The following is a 25,584-nucleotide window of genomic DNA, read 5'->3' on the forward strand; positions in this document are numbered from 1 at the left end:
AGTACTGAGAGGTTGATGGTCTCCACCTCGAAAACCATGATCTCCTTGTCAACACACATTTCTAACAAGTGAATCTTTGGAAATGCTTCACAGTTCAAACAAGACTATCATGTTAACTATTACCAGCAGCACCTGAAAGGAAAAGAGGCTATTTCAAATTTTATTTATTTATTTATTTACTTATAAAGATTTTATTTATTTGACAGAGAGAAAGACAGCCAGAGAGGGAACACAAGCAGGGGGAGTGGGAGAGGGAGAAGAAGCAGGCTTCCCGTGGAGCAGCGGGGCTCGATCCCAGGACCCTGGGATCATGACCTGAGCCGAAGGCAGATGCTTAACGACTGAGCCACCCAGGCGCCCCGAGGCTATTTCAAATTTTAAAATGCCTTCCTAATCCATTAAGACTACAGAGAACAAGCTAAGTTTTATTTTTGTTTTCAAGCAGTTGAAAATAAGTTTGAAAAAACTCAAAGAATTCTAAATAGTTCTAATAAATCTGAAAACATTTCAACAATTCTAAAATACCCGAAAAAAGTTATTCTTTCAAGTAAGAACATAGAAATAATCAAATCTTTGATCTATAGTGAATAACCTAAAAGCTGCATAAAATCAGCTCCAGGAGGGAGAAAAAAAATTAACAGCAATCTCATGGTCTCTCATATAAGGGTAATTTTCTTTGCTTCTGTATCTTGGTAGAGTTCTTAGACTCAATTTCTTTTTCAACTTCCATAGTAGGAAGGTAGGCCCCCTAATGTGCAAATGTCTGCAGTAACTGTAAGAATGAAAATCTAATGTTGAGTCCGTCTTTACTTTTTCTCATTCTTTTTTGACAAGTGGAGGGGGTCATCTCTGAGTGACACAGGGAAATCTGATCCCTCTCCAGAAAGACTGCAAATTCATCATAAAGGCATCAAAGTTCGTAGTCAAGAGTCAAGTATTTTCTGAAATGTTTAATAATTCAATGAATCCGAATATCCGAAGAGCACCTTTACCATTAGGGTTAGTTAAAGACCACAGAGATTAGAAAACACATTACCCATCTCAGAGGCAGGTCTTTCCATGTTAAAAGTCCCTTAACGACCTTTACCATTTCTCCCTCCCTCCCTCCCGCACTCTCTCTCTTTTAATAAGGTTGAGCAAATGGGACTTCATTTTATCTGATTGCCACAGACGAGTGAGATTAATTATTCATGCTCACACTCCCCCTCTTGTTAAGACCATGCATTAGACTAATTTTTCTCTTTATTGCCCTAGTTGGGTGAGTCTCAACCCATGGCCACTTGACTCCCTCTCAGACGTGTATGGATATGCTGGAAAGAAGGCAAATACAATCCAGAGCTAAAATCTCAGAGAAAATGTTCTGCACTAATGTGACCGCCAAATCAATAGATATTGCTGGGGATTTTTCCCTTTAAGTACCAAGTGTATGCTACAAAAGAGCCTACATAAAGTGATTACAGAGCAAAGTTTTATTTTAAGAATGATCTCAAGTGACAAGGTTAAGACTGGCATCTACTTTCCAGAGAGAACCACAGGAGATGCGTGTGCGGTCAGAGGACCCTGGGTCATGGCCTTGCTCTTCGGCTTCCAGGTAGAGATCTATCGAGAGGGCACCTGATGGAAACAAGCACTGTTTAAAAAGAACTTCAGCAGAAAGTTCTTTTTCTTCTTCTTCTTCTTCTTAGAAACCTTAAAGTATTTCCATAAATGCTAGTCTTAGAATCCAAACTTTCAATTTCGGCAGCTGTTCAGATTTCTTTGAAATCGTTTTCTTGAACAACTTATTTTTTTTCTGATTTCAAGCGTAATATACCTTGTAACAAATTCTAACAGAATGACATAACAAGAAGTGGTAACCTACTGTAGATCTCAGAAATAACCCCCCTTTAGCAGGTCGGTGTATATACGGCTAGACGTACGTCTGCCTTGTCTGTTTCTGTGTGTATAAAACCGTTTTTTTTTCCTCTGAATGGGATTATATTGTTTTACAATTTGTTTTTCCTAAACAACATGAGAGTCCTTTCCTCATTAGTGTCTAGAGATAGATCCTGTTCTTTTTAATGGCTGCATAGAATTTCTCTATGGATATGTAATTTCATACTGATGGCTACTTGGGTTGTTTCTACTTTTTTAGACCAATAATGTAATTCGTTCAACAGCTAAGTCAACAAATATTTATTAATCATCTTCTTTGCAGTAGGTACTGGGATGACCAGGGACGGCAGCTGACATGCAGAAGCCTCAGCCTGCCGCCAGCTGAAAGGGTCCACCTCTTCACCAGCTGCTGCACGGCCCCCAGCTGTCCTGCTCCTCCATATATGGGACTTGCCTCTCTGAGGAGACCCACCTTACAGCCATGTGCCTGCATCTGGTGTTGTAATGGCAGGGGCGGCAGGGTTACAGTCAGGAAGGAGATGGCAGCCCCAGGGCCAACAGCTGGGATGCCCTGGTGCAGGCAGGCCCTGTACCTTCCAGGTGTGACCCGGAATATGGAGTGTGCCCAGGAATGGCTTTCCAACCAAAGCATAAAGGAAAGAGCTAAGAAACGGCTACTGTCCCTGCAGTGGGGTGAGGTCCTTCGCCCACCCAGTGAGAACTGAGTATCGCACTGCAAATGCTTCCTAAATCTGGGACTGCTATTACCTTCATAATGAAACAGGACCCAGTTGCATACAGAAATCACTATGAAGAGATTATAGAGCCTTGCAGTCCCAGACTTTTGGTCAGGTACTGATGAATGAAGAAAGGAGCTCCATTTCTGTTTTGATTTTAAACTTACCCAAACAGTAAGTCCTCCTCATACTCCTCTATCTGCCAAAGCCATCACACCAGCAACCTGAGCAACTGGCTCACCTCCTCAGGACCCTAGCACTGCCTTTCCAAAGGAGTGAGGAGTGGTCAGAAGGCTTCCTTACAAGATGGTGGCATTTAAAAAAGCACGGTGGGGGACACCTGGGTGGCTCAGTCGGTTAAGCATCTGCCTTTGGCTCAGGTCATGATCCTAGGGTACTGGGATCAAGTCCCGCATTGGGCTCCTGGCTCAACGGGGAGCCTGCCACTCCCTCTGCTTGTGCACACACTCTAATAAATAAAATCTTAAAAATAAATTAAAACAAATAAAAAATAAAAAAGCACCGTGGTTTAAAGATCACTTGTCTGCCACCATTTTAAAAAGTGGGAAGTGACAAAGAGAGCTAAAGGTTGGGAGATGCTGGGCTGAGAGAGTCAAAGATAAAAAGTCACTCCCATGGTGTGGGAGAGGATATCTGAAATCCTTGGAGATGACAAAATCTACCTACTTTCTTTCTTGATTCCCTCAGAAGCCACCCCCATCACTACCACACATACTTTGCTCTTCTGAGGGGGACAGTCATGGTAAGAAGCCAAATTCTAGAGAGTAAAACAAATAACACTCATGTTCTCTCCTCTTCCATGCCAATGAAGCTTATTTCGTGCTCTCTCTGTGCTCTTGGCAGAGTTCAATTTGACAAGATCCCCTCTTGTCAGTATTGAAGGTATTTACTGGCTACACACTTCAGCTGGTGTTCCCAAGGGGCCATCTTGAACTGCACATCAGCTTCTTTTCTCCCAGACCTGTGTGCTCAAACACTGGAGACTGCTTTGGGCAGACCACCTAAGGCTCCGTGACCAAGCACCACACCACGTGCTGTAAAACACTGCTCAGACTTAGGCTCAAAGTTCCTTGGGGCCAAAATCCTATCGTTCATTCCCGCAGCACTGATCAAGGACCCAGCATGTGCTTGGAGATTAACGGATTGGTATATGGTATCCGGCAAACCCAGAGCTCACCACAGTCTGGTTCATAATAAATACCCAGAGATGCCTTTTTTTTGCTTGACACATCCTGCCCCCATTTTGGGATGCCTAATTTTGCTACTGGCCCATACAAAGAATCACTTTATCCTACTCAAAATAGGAGGTTCCATAGATCTCTCTCCAGAATATCCAGATTCTAGAACACCCTAACTGTATCCAGGCTAAGGTTTTACCCTGACAACACAGCAGACGAGAATATGTGGAAAACCCTCCTGTTTACAAACACTGAAAATGCTGGATAAGTTTCAGTCTATTAAACATTCTTCAGACATTCTGTTTAACTCCTAGGAAATCTGAGAAATTCTGAGGAGCCAAAAACGAAGAAGGCGCTAAAACCAGAAAAGGAAGTGGCACTCATGTCAGGGGCTGCTGCGAGGACGTCTACCAACGTCAGGAGCCTAGAACTGGGGAAAGAGGAGGCAAAGTTTCCAGCCAGCACCAAATGGAACACCAGAACCGAGATATCTGCCTACAACTGGGGCCGTTGTATGGATAGGCACACTCAGTAAAAAGCAAACCGGGGAAAAAGCCAATCCACTGGCAAAGAGAGCCTACCTGGAAACCTGTCTGCCTCAGGTTCAGCTCAGGATGGAAAATGTGGGCTCTGGGTCTGTCCTCACCCAGGCTCAGACTCTGAATTTATACTACCTGCAGGGCCAAAAATCCTCATGCCTAGTAATTAAAGTATTTTCAGGTTGGTAACTTGTCTCCTGGTACCTGGCAGAGTCTTCTCAAGAAGACCCTCTCACAACCCTTTCGGAAACCTACAAATCAAGACCAGCCAAATATGAGCTCATAAAAAAAAATCCTAAATACAGAAACAAATCATAAACGAGAGGTAGAAAACAAACAGAATAATCAGACTTCCAAGGATATCAGATATTTATTAAATAAAACAAAAAAACGTATGCTGAAAATGTTTATAGAAATAAAAGAGGGTGAGGGATCAAAAGCAGCAAAGCAGCCTCGGGAAAAACAAAACCAATGGAATTTCTAGAAATTAAAAAGGCAACGGATAAGTTAAACAACTAGAGTCCAAGAGAATCCTGTGAACCGAAGACAGAGTTGAAGACATCATTCCAGAACACAACGTGGAGAGGCAGAGGTGGGAAGTGTGAGTGAGCAGTGGACAGCACAGAGAACAAGCTGGTCCAATACACATCCACCCCGACTTCCAGACGGAAGAACAGACGGGATGAGGGAGACGGAAACTGACAATGGCTCAGAATGTTCTACAACTGGAAGGAGAGAAGCACAAGAAATCCCACACGGGAAAAATAAAAGTACATGCACACTTACAGACATCAGAGAGAAACCAGACACAAGTAAGGAAAAGGTCTTCAAAGCAGACAGAAGCGGAGAGAGTCCTGAGAGCAAAGGCCGTTGGACCGACAGCCAAGCGCCCGGTGGCCGAAGTGCAGTCAAAACCAATAATCTCCTCAAAGGGCTGAGAGAAAAGAACTGTCAGCCTACAGTTAGAAAGGACCAGCAAAACTACCTCAGACTGAGGTGAAATAGGTTTCTGGGATAAAAACACAGAGAAGTCCTGTGCCTAAGAGACCCTCAACTAAAGGAACTTGTAAAGAGTATACTTTTGGAAGATGGAAAATCAGTCCAGAAAAAAAAGCCTGAGATGCTGGAAGGAACAGTGAGCCAAGATTCAGGTAAATGTGCTTAAAAGTATGCAAATACTGACTATCTACAACAGCAATGCTGATTTGGGGTTACATAAGTAGAACAGACCGCGTCCAGTCCTTCTTCCAAACAGACGAGTGCCATGAATCAGGGCAATGCACCACGACCACAAAGATGCCAGATGCCCAGGGGACCCTCCAGCACTATGGTCTGCAGTGGACAGATATTTCCTGGAGACCTGTGCTGCGTTTGGCACAAAGGAGGGACTCAATATGTATTTGATGAAAGAATGAGTAAGTGCTACACATTTCTGCCTGTATCTGTCAATCACAGGCCCACGGCACACCGGCCTACAGTAGAGATCTGCTTCACGCGTACAAATGAACACATTAAGTCCATTTGCTTTTGCACTCGTGGCAACATATTTAGCTGTTTCAGAAGTGGGAGGTACAGTTTCATTCAGTACAGATCTGGAAGTGCAAGACTAGTAATGCCCATTAAAAAAAAAAAAAAAGACACAGAAGAAAAAGACTTCTCAGGCTTTGGGGTAGAATTTACTCACATAAATGACCCAAGTTGCTCTTCTGACCCAACATAAATATGACCCGCAAAAATGTGGTTAAAAATTTCACTACAAAAAATGCAGGGTCTGCATATTCATGTTCGCATACAAAGCTAAGTGAACAGCCTCTATAAATTCACAGATGAGCTAAGATTTAAAAAAACGATGAGAAAGACAGACAATTGGGGAGGAAGGGGGGCGCCTAGTGAGAAAAGAGTAAATCATACACAAAACAGCCAATAAAAAAATAAAAAAGCAGTTAATATACATGAATAATGGATGGCTGATTTAAAAGCAGTTTACTCCGATATGATGTAATTTTTGACAATCAGCCAGAGAGACTATTTTGTAAGTCCCGGCCAGAGAGAAGTCAGAGCGGGAGGCTTGGTAACACGGCAAACCTGTGAACATGTGCACAATGACTGTCCCCGCCATCCCAAAGGTGACTTTCTGTTGGCAAACAGAAACTTGCCTCCCAGGTGCACTTAGCAGCAAAGCAGCACGGTGCGAGGCTTGAAGGAGTGGACCCCTGGCCCGAGCACGGACCCCTGAGGAGCAGCACCCCCTCCACGGTCTCCATGTCATGCTGCTGGCACAGGCCACACTCAGAGGCAGCACAATGGGAGCAGCAGCCTGGGCTGCTTTCATGTTCAAGTTTTAATTGGAGTGACAAGCCCACAAGGCCAAGATATTTCAGGGATGGGACGGTGTTGCCGAGTGTCGCCAGGCGCTGGGTAGGCAAGGCCCGCGTGCGCTCCCCACCACCACGTGCCAATGCACCTGCAACCCCCGCTGTTCCAGGACTGGACTCTGCCTGGGAAGGCACTGCCAATCACCGCGGTCTGTGCCAAACGTGGGGGCTTTGTGGTGTGGGCAGATGTCTACAAAGGACCAGAGCGAGGCCAAACCAACACCTATTGTGACCTAAACCTGAAAAGAACCCAGAGAGCAAGAGTACGCTCGGGTGAAAATGCAGGCAGACGTAATCCTAATCTCTCTCCTGCTCCCTCAACCCTACATCCATAGATGCTGGAAATAATAAAGACAGGCAGGTCTGCTCTGTGGAGTGAGCTGAATAGGGCTCTCTGCTTTGCTGCAGGGCTCTCTCTAGACAATGTCCTAGTGCTAGAATAAGGAACAGAGATGCGACCACAAAGAACTGGTGAAGGGGGTACGTAAAACCAATAGGAAATGTTCCTTCTCAGAGCGTTCAGCCCAATGAAATGATTATACCTATTCTGCAAACGTATCACTGAAAGCTGAAAATCCTCTCACCCTCCTGTTAGGCTCCCAGCACGCCTCATGGTACCAAAGAACACAGGCAGTTTCCAAGTGCTTCCCAAAGAGTACCCACAGGTAACTGCTCACAGCCCCCATGAGAAAGTCATTCCATCGCTCTCATACAGGGAGGCAAATGGAGGCTGCAGACTATGTGATGGTATCTACAACCCACAGACTTAACGTCGGACCTGACGTGCAGGCTGTCACACTGGCTGGGCTCTCGGTTCCCATTTGACTAGGGTGGTGACTTCAAGTTTGCCCCCAGGTTAGACTGGACAAAGGCTTAGAGGAGGGCAGACAGGCAGAGTGCGGCTAAAATCAGACCCCGGACACACAGGACAGCTGATGGGGGAGAGGGAACAAATGCGATCAACAGTCAGGGCCTTTGGTGTCGGGCAGATGGTCCACACTACAGCTGTGGTTCAGGACTGTACACACACACACACACACACACACGAGCTCAGAAGGGCTTTGCACATAAAGAATACTATAAATAATACCTGTTAATAATAATCCTGATATTCCTTCACATAAATCCTTTCAGAATAGTCCATGCGATTCTCACAACCACCAAGTGGAAGACAAATACTAGTGCCTACATTTCATGCACGAAGACGCAGAGGCCTAAAAGCTTGCCCCAATTACATAGGTGGCAAGAGTGGCCAAGGACACAGCAGGCAGAGCCCAGCCAGTCCCATCCCCACGTCAGTGTCTGTCACCATATCACAATGCGTTTCTGGTTTCCAAGAAAAATGGTTCTTAATAATGGCTAACGTGTATAGTGTTCTCTTAGGTGCAAAAGACCACCATGATGCAGTCTCTCACCTGCTTCCCCCAGTCCCATGATTTTACTCGCTGTACACATGAGGAGACAGAGGTGTGGAGCACTTACACAGTGATGAGGTTCTAGAACCAGGATTCAAACCGGGCGGTGGGCCTCCAAGCCCCTGCTCTTTAAACCTCACCCCACGGTGAGGTGTGGCCCCAGGACGAGGAGCATCACAGCACCTGCCAGACGTGCAGATTCTCAGGCTCCACCCCAGACCCCCTGACTCAGAAGCCTTGGGGCTAGGGTCCAGAGATCCACATATTTCTATGTCCCCTGGCATTTGAGAACCCCATACTACATCTATACTGCCTCCCAAGCCAAAATGAGTCTCCACCATGACAGACGTATGACTCAGCTATAAATGCTCACTTCCTGCCTCCCAGTTAATGCTAATCTAGTTAAGAAGAATGCTGGGCAGTAACAGTACCAAAAGGTGAGATTTAGACCATGTACCACCCAAGTCAGAGAAGAAGGGTATTCACTGAGAGCCAGAGTGTCCGTGAGGCTTCTTCTGATAAGTGGGACTCTGGACAGACCTTTCCTGAGAGGACATGGAGAGACAGGAGGGAAAGAGGGAATGCTTCCGCTAGTCAGTAACAGACATGTCATGCTGTGGACCTTGTCAGCCTGGCTGGAGCAAGGGACTCATTCTGGAGGTGTGGGCTGGAGAGCAGGACCTTGACTCCTACAGGTCTTGAGGGCCAGGCTGACGGCCGGCACCAGGGCCTTACCCACAGTCCTCAGCATGTATACACTGCTCTGGTAAAGCCCGATGGGACCCTGAGGAGGTAAGAGTACAGAGGTGGGGAAAGAGCAGGGACCAGTGAGGGAGGGGGTACTGGGGAGCAATTACTTTCATTTCATTTTTGTGAACGTAAGAGTTCACACCCCAAGGAAACACCGTAGTGCAATGAGGCCACCCAGGGGAGTAGATGGAGCCTGAACCAGATGGCCTAACCTAGAAAGATCCAAAGGGTCTGGGTATTGAATTTGGTCCAGGTCCAGTCAGTTGGTCCTCCATCAATGGATGTTTCTGGGGCAGGAGAGGTGAGCAGAGGCTGGGGCCCAGGTCCCAGCAGAGCTGCTTTCTGCATGCCCCACAGTTCAGACAGTTCCTGGCCTCCTTTTGTTTATTTTGTTTTTGTTTTTGTTTTGAAACAAATCGTGAGACTGTGGGTCTCACTGGCTAACAGCCAGGTGTCAGCTATGTTCTCAGCTGAAGACAAGGGAAGAATCCGTTTCCTTGCCTTTTCCAGTTTTTAGAAGCTGCCTGCATTCCCCGGCTCTTGGACCCCTTCCCTCCATCTCCCAGCCATCAACAGGGAGTCAGGACCTTCTCACATGACACCACCCTGGCCTTCCCTCCTCCCTCCCTCTTCTACTTTTAAGGACCCTTGCGATTACACGGGGCTCACCCAGATAATCCAGGACAATCTCCCTATTTTAAGGTCAGGGAATTGGGCAACCTTACTTCCTTCTCCCACCTTCATTCCCCTTTGTCATGTAACCTAACCTATTCCTGGGTTCTAGCGACCCTGGACATTTGGTGAGGGGCACTCTGTTGGATTCCTGGCCTCACTGTAAACCTCATTACTCATCTCAAATTCCTTAATTTGGAATATGATCGCTCAAACTTGGACTGAGCTGGAGTTTTCCTTTACCGTGCAAATTAATAACACGCAGAGAGAATGCTTAAAAGTGTAACTTTGCATCCATTAGGACTCATAAGCAACTCAATAATTTATAATTATTAACCCACTCTAACGTGATGCCTCATTGAAACTGGAGTGCTGAGTAAATGAATAAATCATATTCCATCTATGTATTGAATAAAAAGCAAAGTTCTCTAACTTATATTTTGTTAGTCTAAGCTGCTATGTGTATTTGAAAACAATAAAATGTCTTAAATATCCTAAAATTTCACTCACACAGGTCATTTTCTGTGTGCTTTCTTTCTCCTGCTCTCTGCCAAACTACCCATGTGTTTCAAAGGTCTGGACATCTATATACCAGAGCATGCCTCCGATTCTATAGTGTTACTGTTTTTACTTCTAGAGCAAAGACAAACATTCCCCTGGAATGTTCAATTGATCTTTATCAATTGAAAAGCAAGTTTTTTTTTTTTTTTTTTTTTTAGATTTTTATTTATTTGACAGAGACACAGCAAGAAAGGGAATACAAGCAGGGGGAGTGGGAGAGGGAGAAACAGGCTTCCCCCTAAGCAGGGAGCCCGACCCCAGGACCCTGGGATCATGACCTGAGCTAGACGCTTAACAACTGAGCCACCCAGGTGCCCCAAAGCAAGCTAATTTTTAACCCTAACAAAACCTAGTTGCTGCTTGGGCCATACTGACTCCAAGACTCACCAAAGCCATACCTATTTGTGAGGTGAAACAAACACAAAGGTCAACTCCAAGTTCACACTCTTCCATGGGTGTGGAATGGTAAACCAGGATGGAAATTCCACATAAATAATCAAAAAAGCCATTAGAAAAATTAGCCCCTATTAACAGGCCATCCGTAGATCTTCTTTGGATAGGTGAAGGGGATTAAGAGATACAAACTTCCAGTTATAAATAAGTCATGGGAATGAAAAGTACAGCACAGGGAATATAGTTAGTAATACTGTAATAACATTTTATGGTGACAGATGGTGACTACACTTACCATGGTGGGCATAGCACAATGTGTAGAACAGTCAAAGCACTAGGTTATACACCTGAAACTAATATAACATTGTATGTCAGCTATACTTCGATTAAAAAAAGAGAGGGGGAAGAAATGGGCCCTAAATAAAATTCTAAGCTAATTCAAGAGGCAAAAGAGAAGAAAGGCAATGATCATCACATACTTCAGTGTAATCATCTTGTAATCTAGCTCAGAGCTTCAAGAATACTGGTCCATGTTTTTTAATAATTGGAAAATGACACAAATGTCATTGGTATACAAAAATCATGCAAATGTGAGTGAAGACAAAAGATGTTTAAGACAGGGCGCCTGGGTGGCTCAGTCGTTAAGCGTCTGCCTTCGGCTCAGGTCATGATCCCAGGGTCCTGGGATCGAGTCCCACATCGGGCTCCCTGCTTGGCAGGAAGCCTGCTTCTCCCTCTCCCACTCCCCCTGCTTGTGTTCCTGCTCTCGCTGTGTCTCTCTGTCAAATAAATAAATTTAAAAAAAAGATGTTTAAGACACAGTGCCAGCCCTCTCCAATAAGGCTTCGTGTGTCAGAGGCTTTGACACAAAGTGACTCAGCATTCACATTAACTTACTCCATTAGTTCTGCAAGCAGCTAAATTGATCCATCCCTTGTCTATTCTAAATGTATTCTTCCAAAACAATTCTCAGGAAAATGAATCTCGTGAAGCACCACAGATTGCTATCACTGCAAGCATGGCTTTAGCCCTGCCCGCACTAGTCCCTGTGTTCCAGCCCGCATCACCCCCATGCTGCTCCCCCGCGCCCCCCCAAACTTCCTCCCCTCCAGGCCTGCTGCCTCTGCCTGGGCTTGCCCCCTGCCCAGGCTTTCCTGATAAACTCCAACTGATCTAAAGCTAGGGGATGCGGAGGTGAAAGAGGAACCTGCAAGTGCTGAGCACCAGCCCCATGCAAAGCACACTACCTGCCTTTCCCAGGTCTTCTCCCTTTCCAAACGGGGAGGCTGAGGCATGCAAGTGACCCATCTAAGGTTTATCTGACTCCAGAACCTTGCTGAGTCCCCAGTGGTTCTCCCACTACTGGACTGGAGCTGAAAACACTCTCCCCTCTATTTCCTTCCTCTGGCTTCATCACAGCCTCTCAGGAGTGGTTCAGGACCACTAGAGACCCTGCAGCCCTCTTAGCTTCCATAAGCAGCAGCATTATTCCAAGAAATGCTTTTTGCGGAGTCACCCACCATGACCGCACAGGTTATCAGAGGTGGTGGGGGTCCCAAAAAGTCTCTAAAGTCAGAGGTTCCATGCTCTGCCCTGAGAAACCCTAGAGCCATGGAGGTGCCTTCAGGGCTTTTACAACACGTGAGAAATTATTATTATTCATTAACAATACAGAACCATTATCTCACCTCCTGATACCATTTCAGGGCTAAAACATGTATGAAAAGCATTTGAATGTTCCATCATCATCTATTTATCTGTATAACTTTTCATTGCTCTGAAATTCAGCAACTTCAGTAAGAAGGCCACCATAGGGCCTGAGGTCCATCTTGATGGGGAGAAAACCACTTTTGTGTTGCTAAGTTCCTGGTAAGGCCCAGAAGACAGCAAGCCCCACGCAGAGGTCATGTTTGATTCATCTTTGTTTCCAGTTCCAATCAGAAATCTAGCACACGGGGGCATCTGGGGGGCTCAGTCAGTTACTGGTCCAATTCTTGTTTCTGGCTCAGGTCATGATGTCAAGGTCAAGAGATCAAGCCCTGCATCGGGTTCTGTGCTCAGCCGGGGGTCTGCTTGAGATTTTCTCCCTCTCCCTCTGCCTCTGCCCCAACTTGCACGTGTATGTGCGCGCTCTCACTCAAATAAATAAATCTTAAAAAAAAGAAGTCTAGCATACAGCATGTGTTCAATAGAGTCACTAACAATGGCAGCAATCTCAACAGCAAAAATGGATCTTTTTGGTAGTCCACATCCCAAGAAACCCAAGAAAATTGGTCTCCAAGAGCTATTTTCCTAAATTTCTCCAAGAACAAAGTATATATAAAAAATTTTAAAGGTTTTAAGATGAGAGTGAAGAGGAAATTAGCCATTTACTTTGTGAACTTTCAATTCTAAATTAGTCATCCTGCTTGTAAAATACCAGGTTTTTGTTCTCTGGAATAGAACCTTGAGCAAAAGATGGATTTCATATTCTAGTGTAGGTATGGGAGAGCGGGGCCCAAACTCACAGGTGCTGCGTTTCTGATTCCAAAGGCTCTCTCTGACTGATATTTCAACTCGTGACGAGCGCAAGCCGCCAATCCAGAGTCCTTTCACGTTCATATTTAGGGAATGATTATCATAGGAGACATTACCAATTATTGTCCAGCGTGATGTAAGCTGAGGCAGCAGCGCCAAGCAAGTGTCCTTGTCAAACACATTCCAGCCTTCTGGATTACTTCACTCACATCCCCCTGATTAGGATGCATGCCGCGTGCTGCTTAATACGATCTGCCACCGAATGCCAAGTACTTCAGAACTAAATTAGGAAATATGTCCAAATACATAGAATGATGCTAACAGCCCTAAGTGGGTCTCTCTCTTTCCTTTATGAGGCATGAGACTCATCATCAACATAATGCTCTTAAATGAGGCAATTCTATCTTCTAACCCTCTACCTCTGAGAGCAAAATTTAATTCAAGCAGCAAAAGAATTAATAAAGATAATACGGTATCATAAATACCATTTTCATGGATGAAGTGTTTTTGACAGATTCAGGAAATGTGAGACATAAAAACACATTTTAGAGGGTTGGTAACAGAGCTGACGTGGATTTCTGCACTGCAGCACAATGGAGACCAGAGTAATTGCAATTACATTTGCTTTCCCTCACCATCACATGCCACTTAGCAATGGCCACCCTTCAGGTTATTTATGCCACTGAAGCCAAGAGCCCAAGAAGGCAATATTAACACTCTGGAGCCTGTAAGTCGGGATCCCTGCATACAGGCAAATCAAGAGGTACCAGAGCTTTCTCTTTGATCCTTCCTGAGCTGGAAACAGCTGAACCACCAGCTGTATTTACAAGCCTTTTCTTAAGACTAAATACATTTCTTTTCTTTTTTGAGAGAGAGAAAGAAAGAGAGAGAGAGAGAGAGAGAGAGATTGAGAGAAAGCATGCGTCCACATGTGAGGCAGGGGAGGGGCAGAGAGGCCGGGAGAAAGAAAATCATAAGCAGGCTCCATGCCCAGCACGGAGCCTGATGCGGGGCTTGATCTCACAACCCTGAGTTCATGACCTGAGCGGAAATCAAGAGTCGGATGCTCAACCAACTGAACCACCCACGTGCCCTGAGATTAAATACATTTGTGCTATGTTCCTTGGTTTCAATTCCTTAGGAGACTATGTGTATTAACAGGGCTAGGTTCTAGAAGTGCCAATTTGCTGAAGCCTGTGTGGAATGCTGCTGTTAACAGTCCAATGCCAGGAACGCAACTGGTGTTCTGTAACTCTGCACCCAACGTGCGTCCGGCTGGCTAGCTAGATGTCTGAACGGATGGATCTGAAACCATCATTACCTGATGCTCACATAGCTGTGGTGCCTATAAAATGCTAATGTGATCGTCATATGGTGCAAGGATAGTCTCCAACTGAACACAAATAACACCGCTGGGATACTTCCACAGGTTGGGGAAACTCTGGTCGCTGACTCAAATTCTGTATCAACATTTGGACTTCACTATCTGCTTTGATCACAGTTAGTCAGTAATGGATTATAACTAAACCTCAGTTCTGTATCAATACAAATGAAGATTGAAACCAAACTCTGTTCTCATGAAGCCTTCATCTGAGTCCTAAATACACAGGCCAGAGGCACAGACACAAACCCCCGCGTGGATACAGCTGCAGGCAGACTCTCCTGCTAACAGTCTCAGACTAACCTAATAAAACATGTTGGGCCACGTGCTGCCGGGCCAAGGCAGATAGAGCCAAAACGTGGTATTCACCAGCACAATGACGCTGAGCACCACACATGAGACTGTTTGGGAATTATAATATTACGTTATAGGACAGCAGGATGATACTAAAATCTTACAGCCACCCACGGCATGGCTTAATTCACCCAGAAATGTTACGGGACAATTACATTTCCTAAAAATGCAGGTTTTTCTCAAACAAGCAGAGAATCCATTGAACACAATCAGATGGAAAGTGCTGCCTCCTCAAAACTGAGGAAAGTTTCACAGACATAGCTTGGCCTCCCTCACGTGCCAGTGGGTGGCATTCATGTTGGAGAAACATCTCAATGCAAAGTTATTACCGCACTACTAACAACCACCAGCTATCCACCCGCACAACTATTGGAGGGTTTGGAGTTGCACTCACAAAATATTTGGATGACTAATGGTACCATCAGATTCAAAGAGATCATGAAACACATTCTTGTAGCAAATTAACTTCCACTCTTCATTCTAAAACACCAATGAAAATTGCCAGGTAATGACTTATTTGAGGGACTATAAACTTTTAAAAGTGAATTTTCATAAAATTAGTGGGTTAATCAGCTGGTTCTAATAATTAGTGCTTTTATTTTATTTTTTAGATTTATTTGAGAGAGAGACAGAGATAGTGACAGAGATAGCAAGAGAGAGTGAGAGAAAGCGAGAGAGCACACACGCGGGGAGGAGGAGGAGAAGCAGGCTCCCCGCTGAGCAGGAAGCCTGATATGGGGCTGATCCCTGGGATCATGACCCAAGCCAAAGGCAGATGCTCAACTGAGCCACGCAGGTGCCCCTAATTAGTGCTTTTAATTGGGTTGGAAAACCTAAGACATCCAAAACGGCACTTCCTTGAGTCAATATCCAAAGGATGCACCCAGTCTAACTTTGTGCTGAACTATCCCTTTACTGGTTTCTCAAATACATCCACTCAGGTAAGTCAAAGAGAAAGAGGGCCTGCCTATGAAAAATTTATTAAAATAGGACAAATTTAAGCCAGGCTAGCGCTAAACATAACTATCACCTCACTACACTGAGAACTTGAGACATGAAGGAGATAATCAAAACATGAAAGTACGATGGATGAAAACTTAGATAGCAAAACAGTCTCTCTTCTCTCAACAAATGAGCTCACCGGGAACCAGAAAAGGTTTTCTCAAAGCCCAAGAAAGGAAACTGCCTTAGGAAACCAACGGCTCTCCCCTCCCCCACCACCCAGGAAGGCACAACACAGGAGTTAAATCATCTTAAGTCTATCTTTCCAGCTAAGCTGTGCTGAATGTGCTTCCACAAAACAGGCCAACAAGAGCACAAAGGGAGTCCATTGTCACAGTGAGGTTGCAAAAAGCCACATGTATTTTTGACTGCTTTATGCATCTTCCCGAATGAAGAGTAAGTCACTGCAATCCGGGATGCTTCAATTCTTTGCACATTTACTAAGTTGCAAAACGAGTGAACACCTCGGTGAATGAGATTTGATCTTAGAGGGGACTATACACAGGGGAAACAAGATGTAAAAATCACAGCCAGAGGCCAGGCTTAAACTATGAGTGGAGGAAATAAACAGGAAGCGCCATGATGGTAACACTCACGTGCTAGGCACTATGCCTACAAGCTTTACAGACAAGTTTTCATCGAACCCTACAATTTTATGAAGTAGGTACTATTCGGAACTCCCTTTTGCCAATGAGAAAACTGAGGCACAGAAGGGTTAAGCAACCTGCTTAAGGTCACGCAGGGAGGTAGGTTACTGCTGAGTTGGGCCTGAAACTCGGGCTGTATGCATCCATAGCCTGGCTCTTCTCCAGGTCGTAACGCTGCTCTGTGGAAGAAGGCCTCCTTCCAGAAGGAGAAGCGTCATCAGAGGAGCTGCTGGCTCAGGGAAGCTCCTTCCCAAGGACTATACCCACTGCCAGCAGGGTCAAGAGCAGGCAAATTGGAGAAAGAACAAAACAAAACTTGATCCCTTTCTCCCCTGATTTCACTGGCAGAGAAAGAGATAAATCAGCTTTAAGACTAAGTCCTTGGCCTAGAGTCAGGATAATAAAATGCTAGGTAGTGATAAAATTTAGTCATCATGGAAGGAATTTCAGTTGAAAACTTGTCTCCTTAATTCTGACTCAAAGATGATCAGAAGGCACTTTTCTGCACTACTGGTGAGAAATTTTGCTACAACCCTTTTAGAGGGCAATTTGGCAATGTCCATCACCATCTTAAGTGCACATACCCTCTGACCAAGCAACATAACTGCTTGGAATTTATCCTAGAGATCTACTACACAAGGACTTTCAGAAGTTGCAATACACATTGTAGCGTGGTTTGTAATAGCCCAAACAGCGAAAACTACTGAAATGCCCACCAGTGAGGGGGCTGGATAAACAGACCGTGGGTCGGAAGCATATACTGGAATCCTATGTACTGACATGGAATGCTCTCCAAGGTATATTACTGAACAAAAATGTTGAGTACAGAACAGTATGTATACTATGATCTCATTTTTTAATGTATAAATATACCTATAAATGCATTAAATTTTTCTAGATGGATACCTAAAAACTGTTTAATAGTTTCTTTGTGGAGTGGGGCTGGGGGAAGGGTAGGAGAAAAGAAACAATTACTTTTCATTTTATATCCTTCAGAAGTGCTTGAGGTTTCTTTTTATACCATGATGAATATATATTGCCTGAATACACCTTAAGAAATGTATCAGCTTTAATTTTTTAATTGCCTTCTAAAAAAAAAAATCGATTTTTTTTTTTTTTGTTCCTTATACATCTTACTATTTTTGTACCTTGTTTCCTTCGTATACCCATCCTAGACTCTTCACACCGAAAGCAGCCTGGCTGGCTGAGACATCCAGACACGTGACGGGCTGGCCGTAGACATAATGGAGGGTTCTGGCAGAGTCTTCGGCTTTTAGCAGGTATACCAGATCTCCAGCCGTGGCCACTGCCACAGGGTACCTTCCAGTATCTGGAACTATTTCAAGGTAGTCAACCTGTGAAAGGATTAGAGTTACGTAGTCCATCAGGTCTCAACTATGGTTCATCCTGACTTGGTCAAAAATACACAGTTCCTCCTATATGTCAATAAAACCAGGAACCTAACAGAAAAAGATGGGCAAAAGGTCACAGTTCACAGGAAATGAGAACACAGTTCTTACACTAATAAAAAGTTGCTCTTTGTAAAAGAAACATGATACATTCCCGATAAGAGAAATATGAAGTAAAAATTCACCTAGATACCATTTTCACCAGTCATATCAGCAAAGATCAATTAGCCTGATAGGACACTGGTCTGGAAGTGGAGGGGGGACAACCATACTTGTGGATCCCACTTATGGCTGGTGGGATGTAATCTGGTCCAACCTCTCTAGAGGGACATTTGACAATACTTATCACAATGTCAAATGCACATGCCCTCAGAACCAGCAAGTTAGCCCTAGAAATTTACTTACAAGTAAACTCACACACATGCAAAACAACCGTGTACAAGGTTATTTACTGTAGCACTATGCTGTCTTAGCTAAAAACTGGAAAAACCTAAACATGCCTTACCAAGGGACTAATTAACAGTACATCTATGCATTGGAATACTACGCAGCCACAGGAAAAAAAAGCACGAAGAATTCTTTATAAACTGATACAAATGGAATCATATCCAGGATACATTTGGGGGGAGAAAGCAAGGAAGCAAGGTAACAGGATTCACAGAGTGCTACTGTGCATGAAGGGGAGCCAGGGGGACCATGGGACATATGTGGCTTATGCAAGTATAAATCTGTTAACGATGGCTGCCTTCAAAAAGAGAACAGAATACTTTGACGGGGTGGAAGACAGATTTCTCCCTGTAAACCTTACTGTATCTTTTAAATTCTGAACCATGAGGGTATAATAACTATTCAAAAAATTAGTTTTTTTTACAAGAAACTGAATAAAATCCACTCAGTTCCAAATTAGCACCATTCACATTTTAACACTTGTGCAAATACCAAAAATGTGTTGCTAAAAGGCTAAAAGTAGCTGAGGTATCTGTCCTCTGCTGGCTTCAAGGTTATCAAGAATAGAAAGGACCCCACGGTATTCCTGACTGCGTTATTGCAACCACTTTCTCTCACCTGCATGGGAATGAGGAGCTCCCTTCAGGAATAATTTGCTTTTCTATGTCCCTAAGTGGCACATGTCTCCCAAGCACAGTTTACACCAGGTTTTCACCTCGAGTGAAATGGGAGAGTACAAAAGCAGAAGGTGTGCCATGATGTGTAATTATGAAAACCACTGTGTGAAAGGCCAGCTCTGCCCTGACTATAAGCCAAACGAGTTCAAAAGCCTGCATCCTGAGGACTGTCCAGGGGAGCTTGGGAGAGAGTGAACATCCGGGGGACTGCTAATCCTCCGGCCCAAGAGTGTGAGTGGCGGCCCCACGTCCCCAGCCAATAACTCATCACAAAGAACAGACATTCTAGGCCAGTAGTACCAACTGGGGAACACTGCCATTATGATTCAGGGAGCCTATCTGGGGAAGACAAAAATGGCCCGGCTCTCACAGGCCAGGAGGTGCCTTTTTCAGTGACAGCACATTTTGTGGAAACCCCTATCCAGGATGAGAAATAACACATAAAAAGCATAACACATGCCTCCAGCAGTGGTTGCCTGCTTCCTCTCTCCCCTATTCTAAAACTCATTTCTTATTTTCCTAAAATCAACATCCTCAGTCTAGCCATTTAATTTCACTTTACTGTTGGATTTTTGACAGACCAAGAGGCTCAGATCGACTGTGGTTATGCCATTTGCCAGGAGCTGTAAACTACTTCAAAAAGCTTCCAGTCTGTGCCAGGATGCCACCTTATTGCCAAGGCAGGATTTACACTTTACAGAGGAACTCACATCCTAAGTAACTGTCTGAATTCATATAATTATTGCTCATCTAGAATGTTCTTTAGGCAGAGACCAAATAGTAAGCACTATGGTAGTTTTGAGAACAGAAATATAGTATTTCCACATTTTTCTAATAAAACTCCAAGAGGAGGGTCAGGCAGTTTGGGGAACCACCACCCAAACTGCAGACACTACTTACTTACTAAAGGGACCAGAAGCTTATGGAGGTGAAGTGGTGATGCCATGGCTTTTTAGTTACTCAAGCCTAACAAGATTTCCACCAGGGGGAAAAAGGGAAAAGAACAGGATCTGTTCCAGGTCAGACCATCAATTCATTATTCAACATTGGCTTTTCTGTTCACTTTCCCACGAGTGCCAAAATCAAGTTTGTTTAAATTAAATCCAAATGTAGCACAGATGTGAGCTCTTCCTTCTTACCACAAAATCATCCCCTGCCATATAAACATGGAGGCTCACATATAACTGGACTCGGAGACAGGCTCTACGTGAAGAACTCTAAAGGTCGGCCGAGCTTCACGCATGACATCCTGGAACACGGCTACCCAATTAACACTGACTTAAATTTGTTTTCACTCAGGAGTTACTCTTAATTCCAGGTGAGAAAATCTTAGGTGGAAGAAAGTGCAGGATGGTAATCTTCCTTCCCATATGGACTGGGATGATACCACTGAATTCATTTTCACTTATATAATAGGCCAGAAACCGACCTCAGATTTCCAGGGGTGAATGTCCTATTAACGTGAAGGAAGCTGAGGACCCCAGTGATGAGAAACCCTAGCCTTGAAGTTAGCCGTGAGGTCTGAAGCACAGCTTCTTAGCGCTGAGATCTGGGGCAAGTCAATTCTCTGCTCTAAGCCTCTACTGGCTTTCTGGCAAATGGGGAAAAGAATACTATCTATTTTGCAAGGCTGCGGTGAGATTTAGAAATGTAAGGCCCAGAGGAAGTCCTGAGTGAACGGGAGCTGCTGACATCATTACTATCTGTCTATGTTAGACCCAGAGATTCCAAGAACGGAGAATACAGTGACCAGACTTGAAAGCTTACCAGTTTCTGAACTTCAAATTCGGCAGTGATTTGCCAATATCCCTCCTCATTCGGGCGTAACATCACAACATCAAAAGCAGAAGCTGTGGCCACAACTGCGTCTTCCCGGCTGAGGGCTAGTGCCTGTATTCTGGCGTCATGCTCAAAACGATGGACAGGATACTTCCCAGTCCTTAGATCCCAAATGTTAAGAAATCCTATGTAGAAAAAAACAATGCAGGTAACAATTGTAAATTCACTTAAAATGGACAATTTTAAAAACTGTTCACTATAAAGAAAACTAAAAGGTACATAAGTTTGCATCACATATAACAAAGGGCCAATTTCCTTAATAAAGATTCAATGAGGAAAAAAAGCAATTAAGAAGTGAGCAAAGGACATGAGCATCCTGGTCACAGAAAAACGAACTACGACAGATATATAAATGTAAGAAAAATGCAAAAATTCACTCACAATTAGAAAAATACAAATAAAAATGATCATAGGGTATTATTTTTCATCAATCAAATTGACAAAGATGAAAAATTTCATAAAATATTTGGTTGTTGAGGATATGGCGAAATGGGCTCTAAAACTGTTGCTGGGGATGTAAACTAACTCACCCAACTTTGGAGACAATTTGCTATTTACCAAATTACAAATGTATTTAGGACAGTCACTGTAATGTCTTTAATTATGCCAAAAGATTAGAAGCTATCTAAATGCCCACCATAGTATGGAATTTAAATAAAATGACAAGACTGAGTCAGCCTTATGTATAAGCTATATGAAATGATCAACAAAATATTACACACATATACATTTATGAGGACTATCTTTGTGTATGGAAGGATACACAAGAAACTTTATTAATACTGGCCTTGAAGGAAAGAAACCAAAAAGAAGAGACAAGAGTAGGAGGGCATTTTATTGCGTATCATTTGTATATTCTGAAGATTTTCCCCAAAATTATTTTTACCAAAAATATAAATTTTAGAAAATGTTTTTATGAGAGAGACTTAAAAAGAATGGAAGGACATATATCAATTGCTGAATGTTTTTTAAGATTTTATTTATTTTAGAGAGAGAGAGCATGTGAGCAGGGGGAGAGATTGAGAGAATCTCAGACTCCCCGTTGAGCGCAGAGCCCAACACTGAGCTACCCAGGCTCCCCGTGAATATTTCTAACATATGGAAAATTTTTAAAAGATTTTATTTTTATTTATTTGACAGAGAGAGAGAGAGCACAAGCAGGGGGAGCGGCAGGCAGAGGGAGAGGCAGAAGCAGGCTCCCTGAGGAGCAGGGAGCCCGACGTGGGGCTCGATCCCAGGAGCCTGGGATCATGACCTGAGGTAAAGGCAGATGCTTAACCGACAGCCACCCAGGTGCCCCTAATGTATGGAACTCTTAATTCATTCTAATTGTCCATTCACGCAACAATTATTTCCCAGTATTATTGATACAACTGACATATAACTTTGTATCAGTTTAAGTTGTGCAACATAATGATTTGACATATGCATTTATTGTGAAATGATCAAAGTTCATCCATCACCTCACATAGTTAATAAATTTCTTTTTTTTTATTACATTACGTTAGTCACCATACAGTACATCATTAGTTTTTGATGTAGTGTTCCATGATTCATTGTTTGTGCATAACACCCAGTGCTCCATGCAACACGTGCCCTCCTTAATACCCATCACCAGGCTAACCCATCCCCCCAACCCCCTCCCCTCTAGAACCCTCAGTTTGTTTCTCGGAGGCTATAGTCTCTCATGGTTCGTCTCTCCCTCCGATTCCCCCCCTTCATTTTCCCCTTCCTTCTCCTAATGTCCTCCACACTATTCCTTACGTTCCACAAATAAGTGAAACCATATGATAATTGACTTTCTCTGCCTGACTTATTGCACTTAGCATCATCTCCTCCAGTCCCATCCATGTGGATGCAAAAGTTGGGTATTCATCCTTTCTGATGGCTGAGTAATAATCCGTTGTATACACGGACGACATCTTTTTCCATTCGTCTGTTGAAGGGCATCTCGGCTCTTTCCACAGTTTGGCTATTGTGGACATTGCTGCTATGAACATTGGGGAGCATAGGGCCCTTCTTTTCACTACATCTGTGTCTCTGGGGTAAATACCCAGTAGTGCAATTGCTGGGTCATAGGGTAGCTCTATTTTTAATTTTTTGAGGAACCTCCACACTGTTTTCCAAAGTGACTGTACCAATTTGCATTCACACCAACAGTGTAAGAGGGTTCCCCTTTCTCCACAACCTCTCCAACATTTGTTGTTTCTTGCCTTGTCAATTTTTGCCATTCTAACTGGTGCAAGGTGGTATCTCAATGTGGTTTTGATTTAAATTTCCCTGATGGCTAATGATGATGAACATTTTTTCACGTGTCAGCCATTAGTCTTCTTTGGAGAAGTGTCTGTTCATGTCTTCTGCCCATTTTTGGGTTATTTGTTTTTTTGAGTGTTGAGTTTGAGAAGTTCTTTACAGATCTTGGATATCAGCCCTTTGTAGTGTCATTTGCAAATATCTTTTTCCATTCCGTGGGTTGCCTCTTTGTTTTGTTGACTGTTTCCTTTGCTGTGCAGAAGCTTTTTATCTTGATGAAGTCCCAACAAATTTCTCTTATGAGAACTTTTAAGATCTACTCTCACCAACTTGCAAACATACAATACAGTATTAATGATGGTCATCATGTTGTATAATAGATCCCCAGAGCTTACTTATAACTGGACGTTTGTACACCTTTTTGACCACCTTTACCCATTTCCCCTACCTCCACCCCAGGAATCACAAATCTGTTCTGAGTTTGTTTTTTGTTTTTTAGATTCCACGTGAGCGAGATGATACACTATTTGTTTTTGCTCTGACTTATTTCACTTAGCATAATGCCCTCAGGGTTCACCCATATTGTTGCAAATAGCAGGATTTCCTTCTTTTTAGGGCTGAATAGTATTCCATTGTAGATAAATACCAAATTTTCCTTATCCATCTGTCAATAGACATGTAGGCTGTTCCCACGTCTCTGCTACTGTGAATAACGCTGCAGTGCACATGGCGGTATAGACAGCTCTTTGGGATAGTGATTTCATTTCCTTTGGACAAATACCCAGAAGTGGAACTCCTGGCTCATCTGGTGGTTATTTTTTTGAGGAACCAACATGTTGTTTCCCACAGTGGCTGCACCAATTTCTGTTTCCACCAGCAGTGCATCAGGGATCCTTTCTCTCCACATTCTCACCAGAATTTGTCATCACTTGTCTTTGATGACAGCCACTCTAACAGGTGTGAGACATCGTGCAAACAATTACTGAGCATGTTATAGACAGGGCACTGCTCTAGATGCCAACCAGATCTCAAAACTGCCATTAGCCTACACTCTATGAGGTTCTTGCATTTCATCCTTCCGCATACCACCCTCTTCCAGCCACAAGGAGCAGGGGTGCTTTCTTCCGCATCGTTGTAAAACATAAGCTTGACTACCCCACGCTTGTTAAAAACCTTGATTTCTACCTATACACCCTTCTCTCCAGCTCCCTGAATGCTGCTAGCCAGAGGAATTCCTCTTACACACACTGGCCACGTCTCCACCTCCCTCAAATGGTCTAGAGTGGTGATATCCAAGTGTGGTGCCCCCAGGCCCCTAGCAGCAGCTGCAGTGCCATGGGGGAGGGGGGTGCTTGTTAGAAATGCAGACTTGGGGGCAACAGAAACTCTGGGGATATGCTCTCAAGCCTGAGCACCAGTCATCTTCAGGAACTTACACTTTTCTATCAGAAATAAAAACTTTTAGGGTGCCTGGGAGGCTCAAACGGTTAGACATCTGCCTTGGGCTCAGGTCATGATCCCAGGGTCCTGGGCTCAGTCTCCACATCGGGCTCCCTGCTCAGCAGGGAGTCTGCTTCTCCCTCTGCCTTTCCCCTGGCTTGTGCTCTCTCTCAAATAAATAAAAACCTTTTTTTTTTTTTAAAGAAAGAAATATGAACTTTTGGGGTGCCTGGGTGGCTCAGTCAGTTAAATGTCTGACTTGATTTCGGCTCAGGTCATGATCTCACGGTTGGGAGATCGAGCCTGTGTTGGGCTCCATGCTCAGTGGGGAGTCTGCCTAAGATTCTCTCTCCCTCTGCCCCTCCTCATACTCACGCTCTAAAATAAATCAATCTTAAAAAAAAAAAAAGAAGTATAAACTTTTGTTTTCTGTATTTGGGGTGCCATTTATTCTTTTCTCGCTAAAAAATTTCTTTTTATCATTCCTACCCACTTCTTTCCCCTCAAAGATTTACCCAAGAAAATAATTACTGTCTGCATCATGTTGGATAATGTCCTGCTGCAATTCCCACTAATTTTTCAAAATTCACCGAGAAACAACTGTACGGATATAACACAATCTGTGCTTATTTGAGTTCAAATCCAGCTCTACGACTTGCTAGCTGAAAGCCTTGGGCAAGTTACTTGAAGCTGTGAGCCTGTCTCCTCATCTGTAAAACTGAAGAGAACACTGCCTATTACACAGGACTGTCACACAGATGAAAGGAGAAAAACCACACAAAAGGCTGGAGATAGGCCAACCAGTTTTACCTTTTATTTTTTTTAAAGATTCTATTTATTTATTTGACAGAGAGGCACAGCGAGAGAGGGCACACCCGCAGGGGGAGTGGGAGAGGGAGCAGCAGGCTCCCCGCGGAGCAGGGAGCCCGACATGGGGCTGGATCCCAGGAGCCTGGGGTCACGGCCTGAGCGGAAGGCAGCCGCTCAACGACTGAGCCGCCCAGGCGCCCTTACCTTTTATTTTATGTGTCCTATTGGGCCTGCCATGTTGTTAAGTATATTTAATCTATTAATAATGCAAATTTCCTCTGTTGGTCATCCA

General features: G+C 43.9%; 1 protein-coding gene across 1 annotated transcript in view; it reads right to left on the reverse strand.

Moving 5' to 3' along the window:
* The window catches only part of FBXW8 (F-box and WD repeat domain containing 8), a 121,105-nt gene that overhangs the window by 16,964 nt on the left and 78,557 nt on the right, over nucleotides 1–25,584 (reverse strand). The window contains exons 6-7 of the mRNA XM_028116507.2: nucleotides 20,718–20,914; nucleotides 17,566–17,772 (exon numbers count right to left, since the gene is read on the reverse strand). Of these exons, the coding sequence (XP_027972308.1) occupies nucleotides 17,566–17,772; nucleotides 20,718–20,914 (404 nt within the window). The remainder of the gene's footprint in view (nucleotides 1–17,565; nucleotides 17,773–20,717; nucleotides 20,915–25,584) is intronic.

This window comes from Eumetopias jubatus, unplaced genomic scaffold (genome assembly GCF_037043125.1).
Source record: "Eumetopias jubatus isolate StellerSeaLion01/CBP00866 unplaced genomic scaffold, mEumJub1_p1.0 scaffold_16, whole genome shotgun sequence".
Taxonomy (NCBI): Eukaryota; Metazoa; Chordata; class Mammalia; order Carnivora; family Otariidae; genus Eumetopias; species Eumetopias jubatus.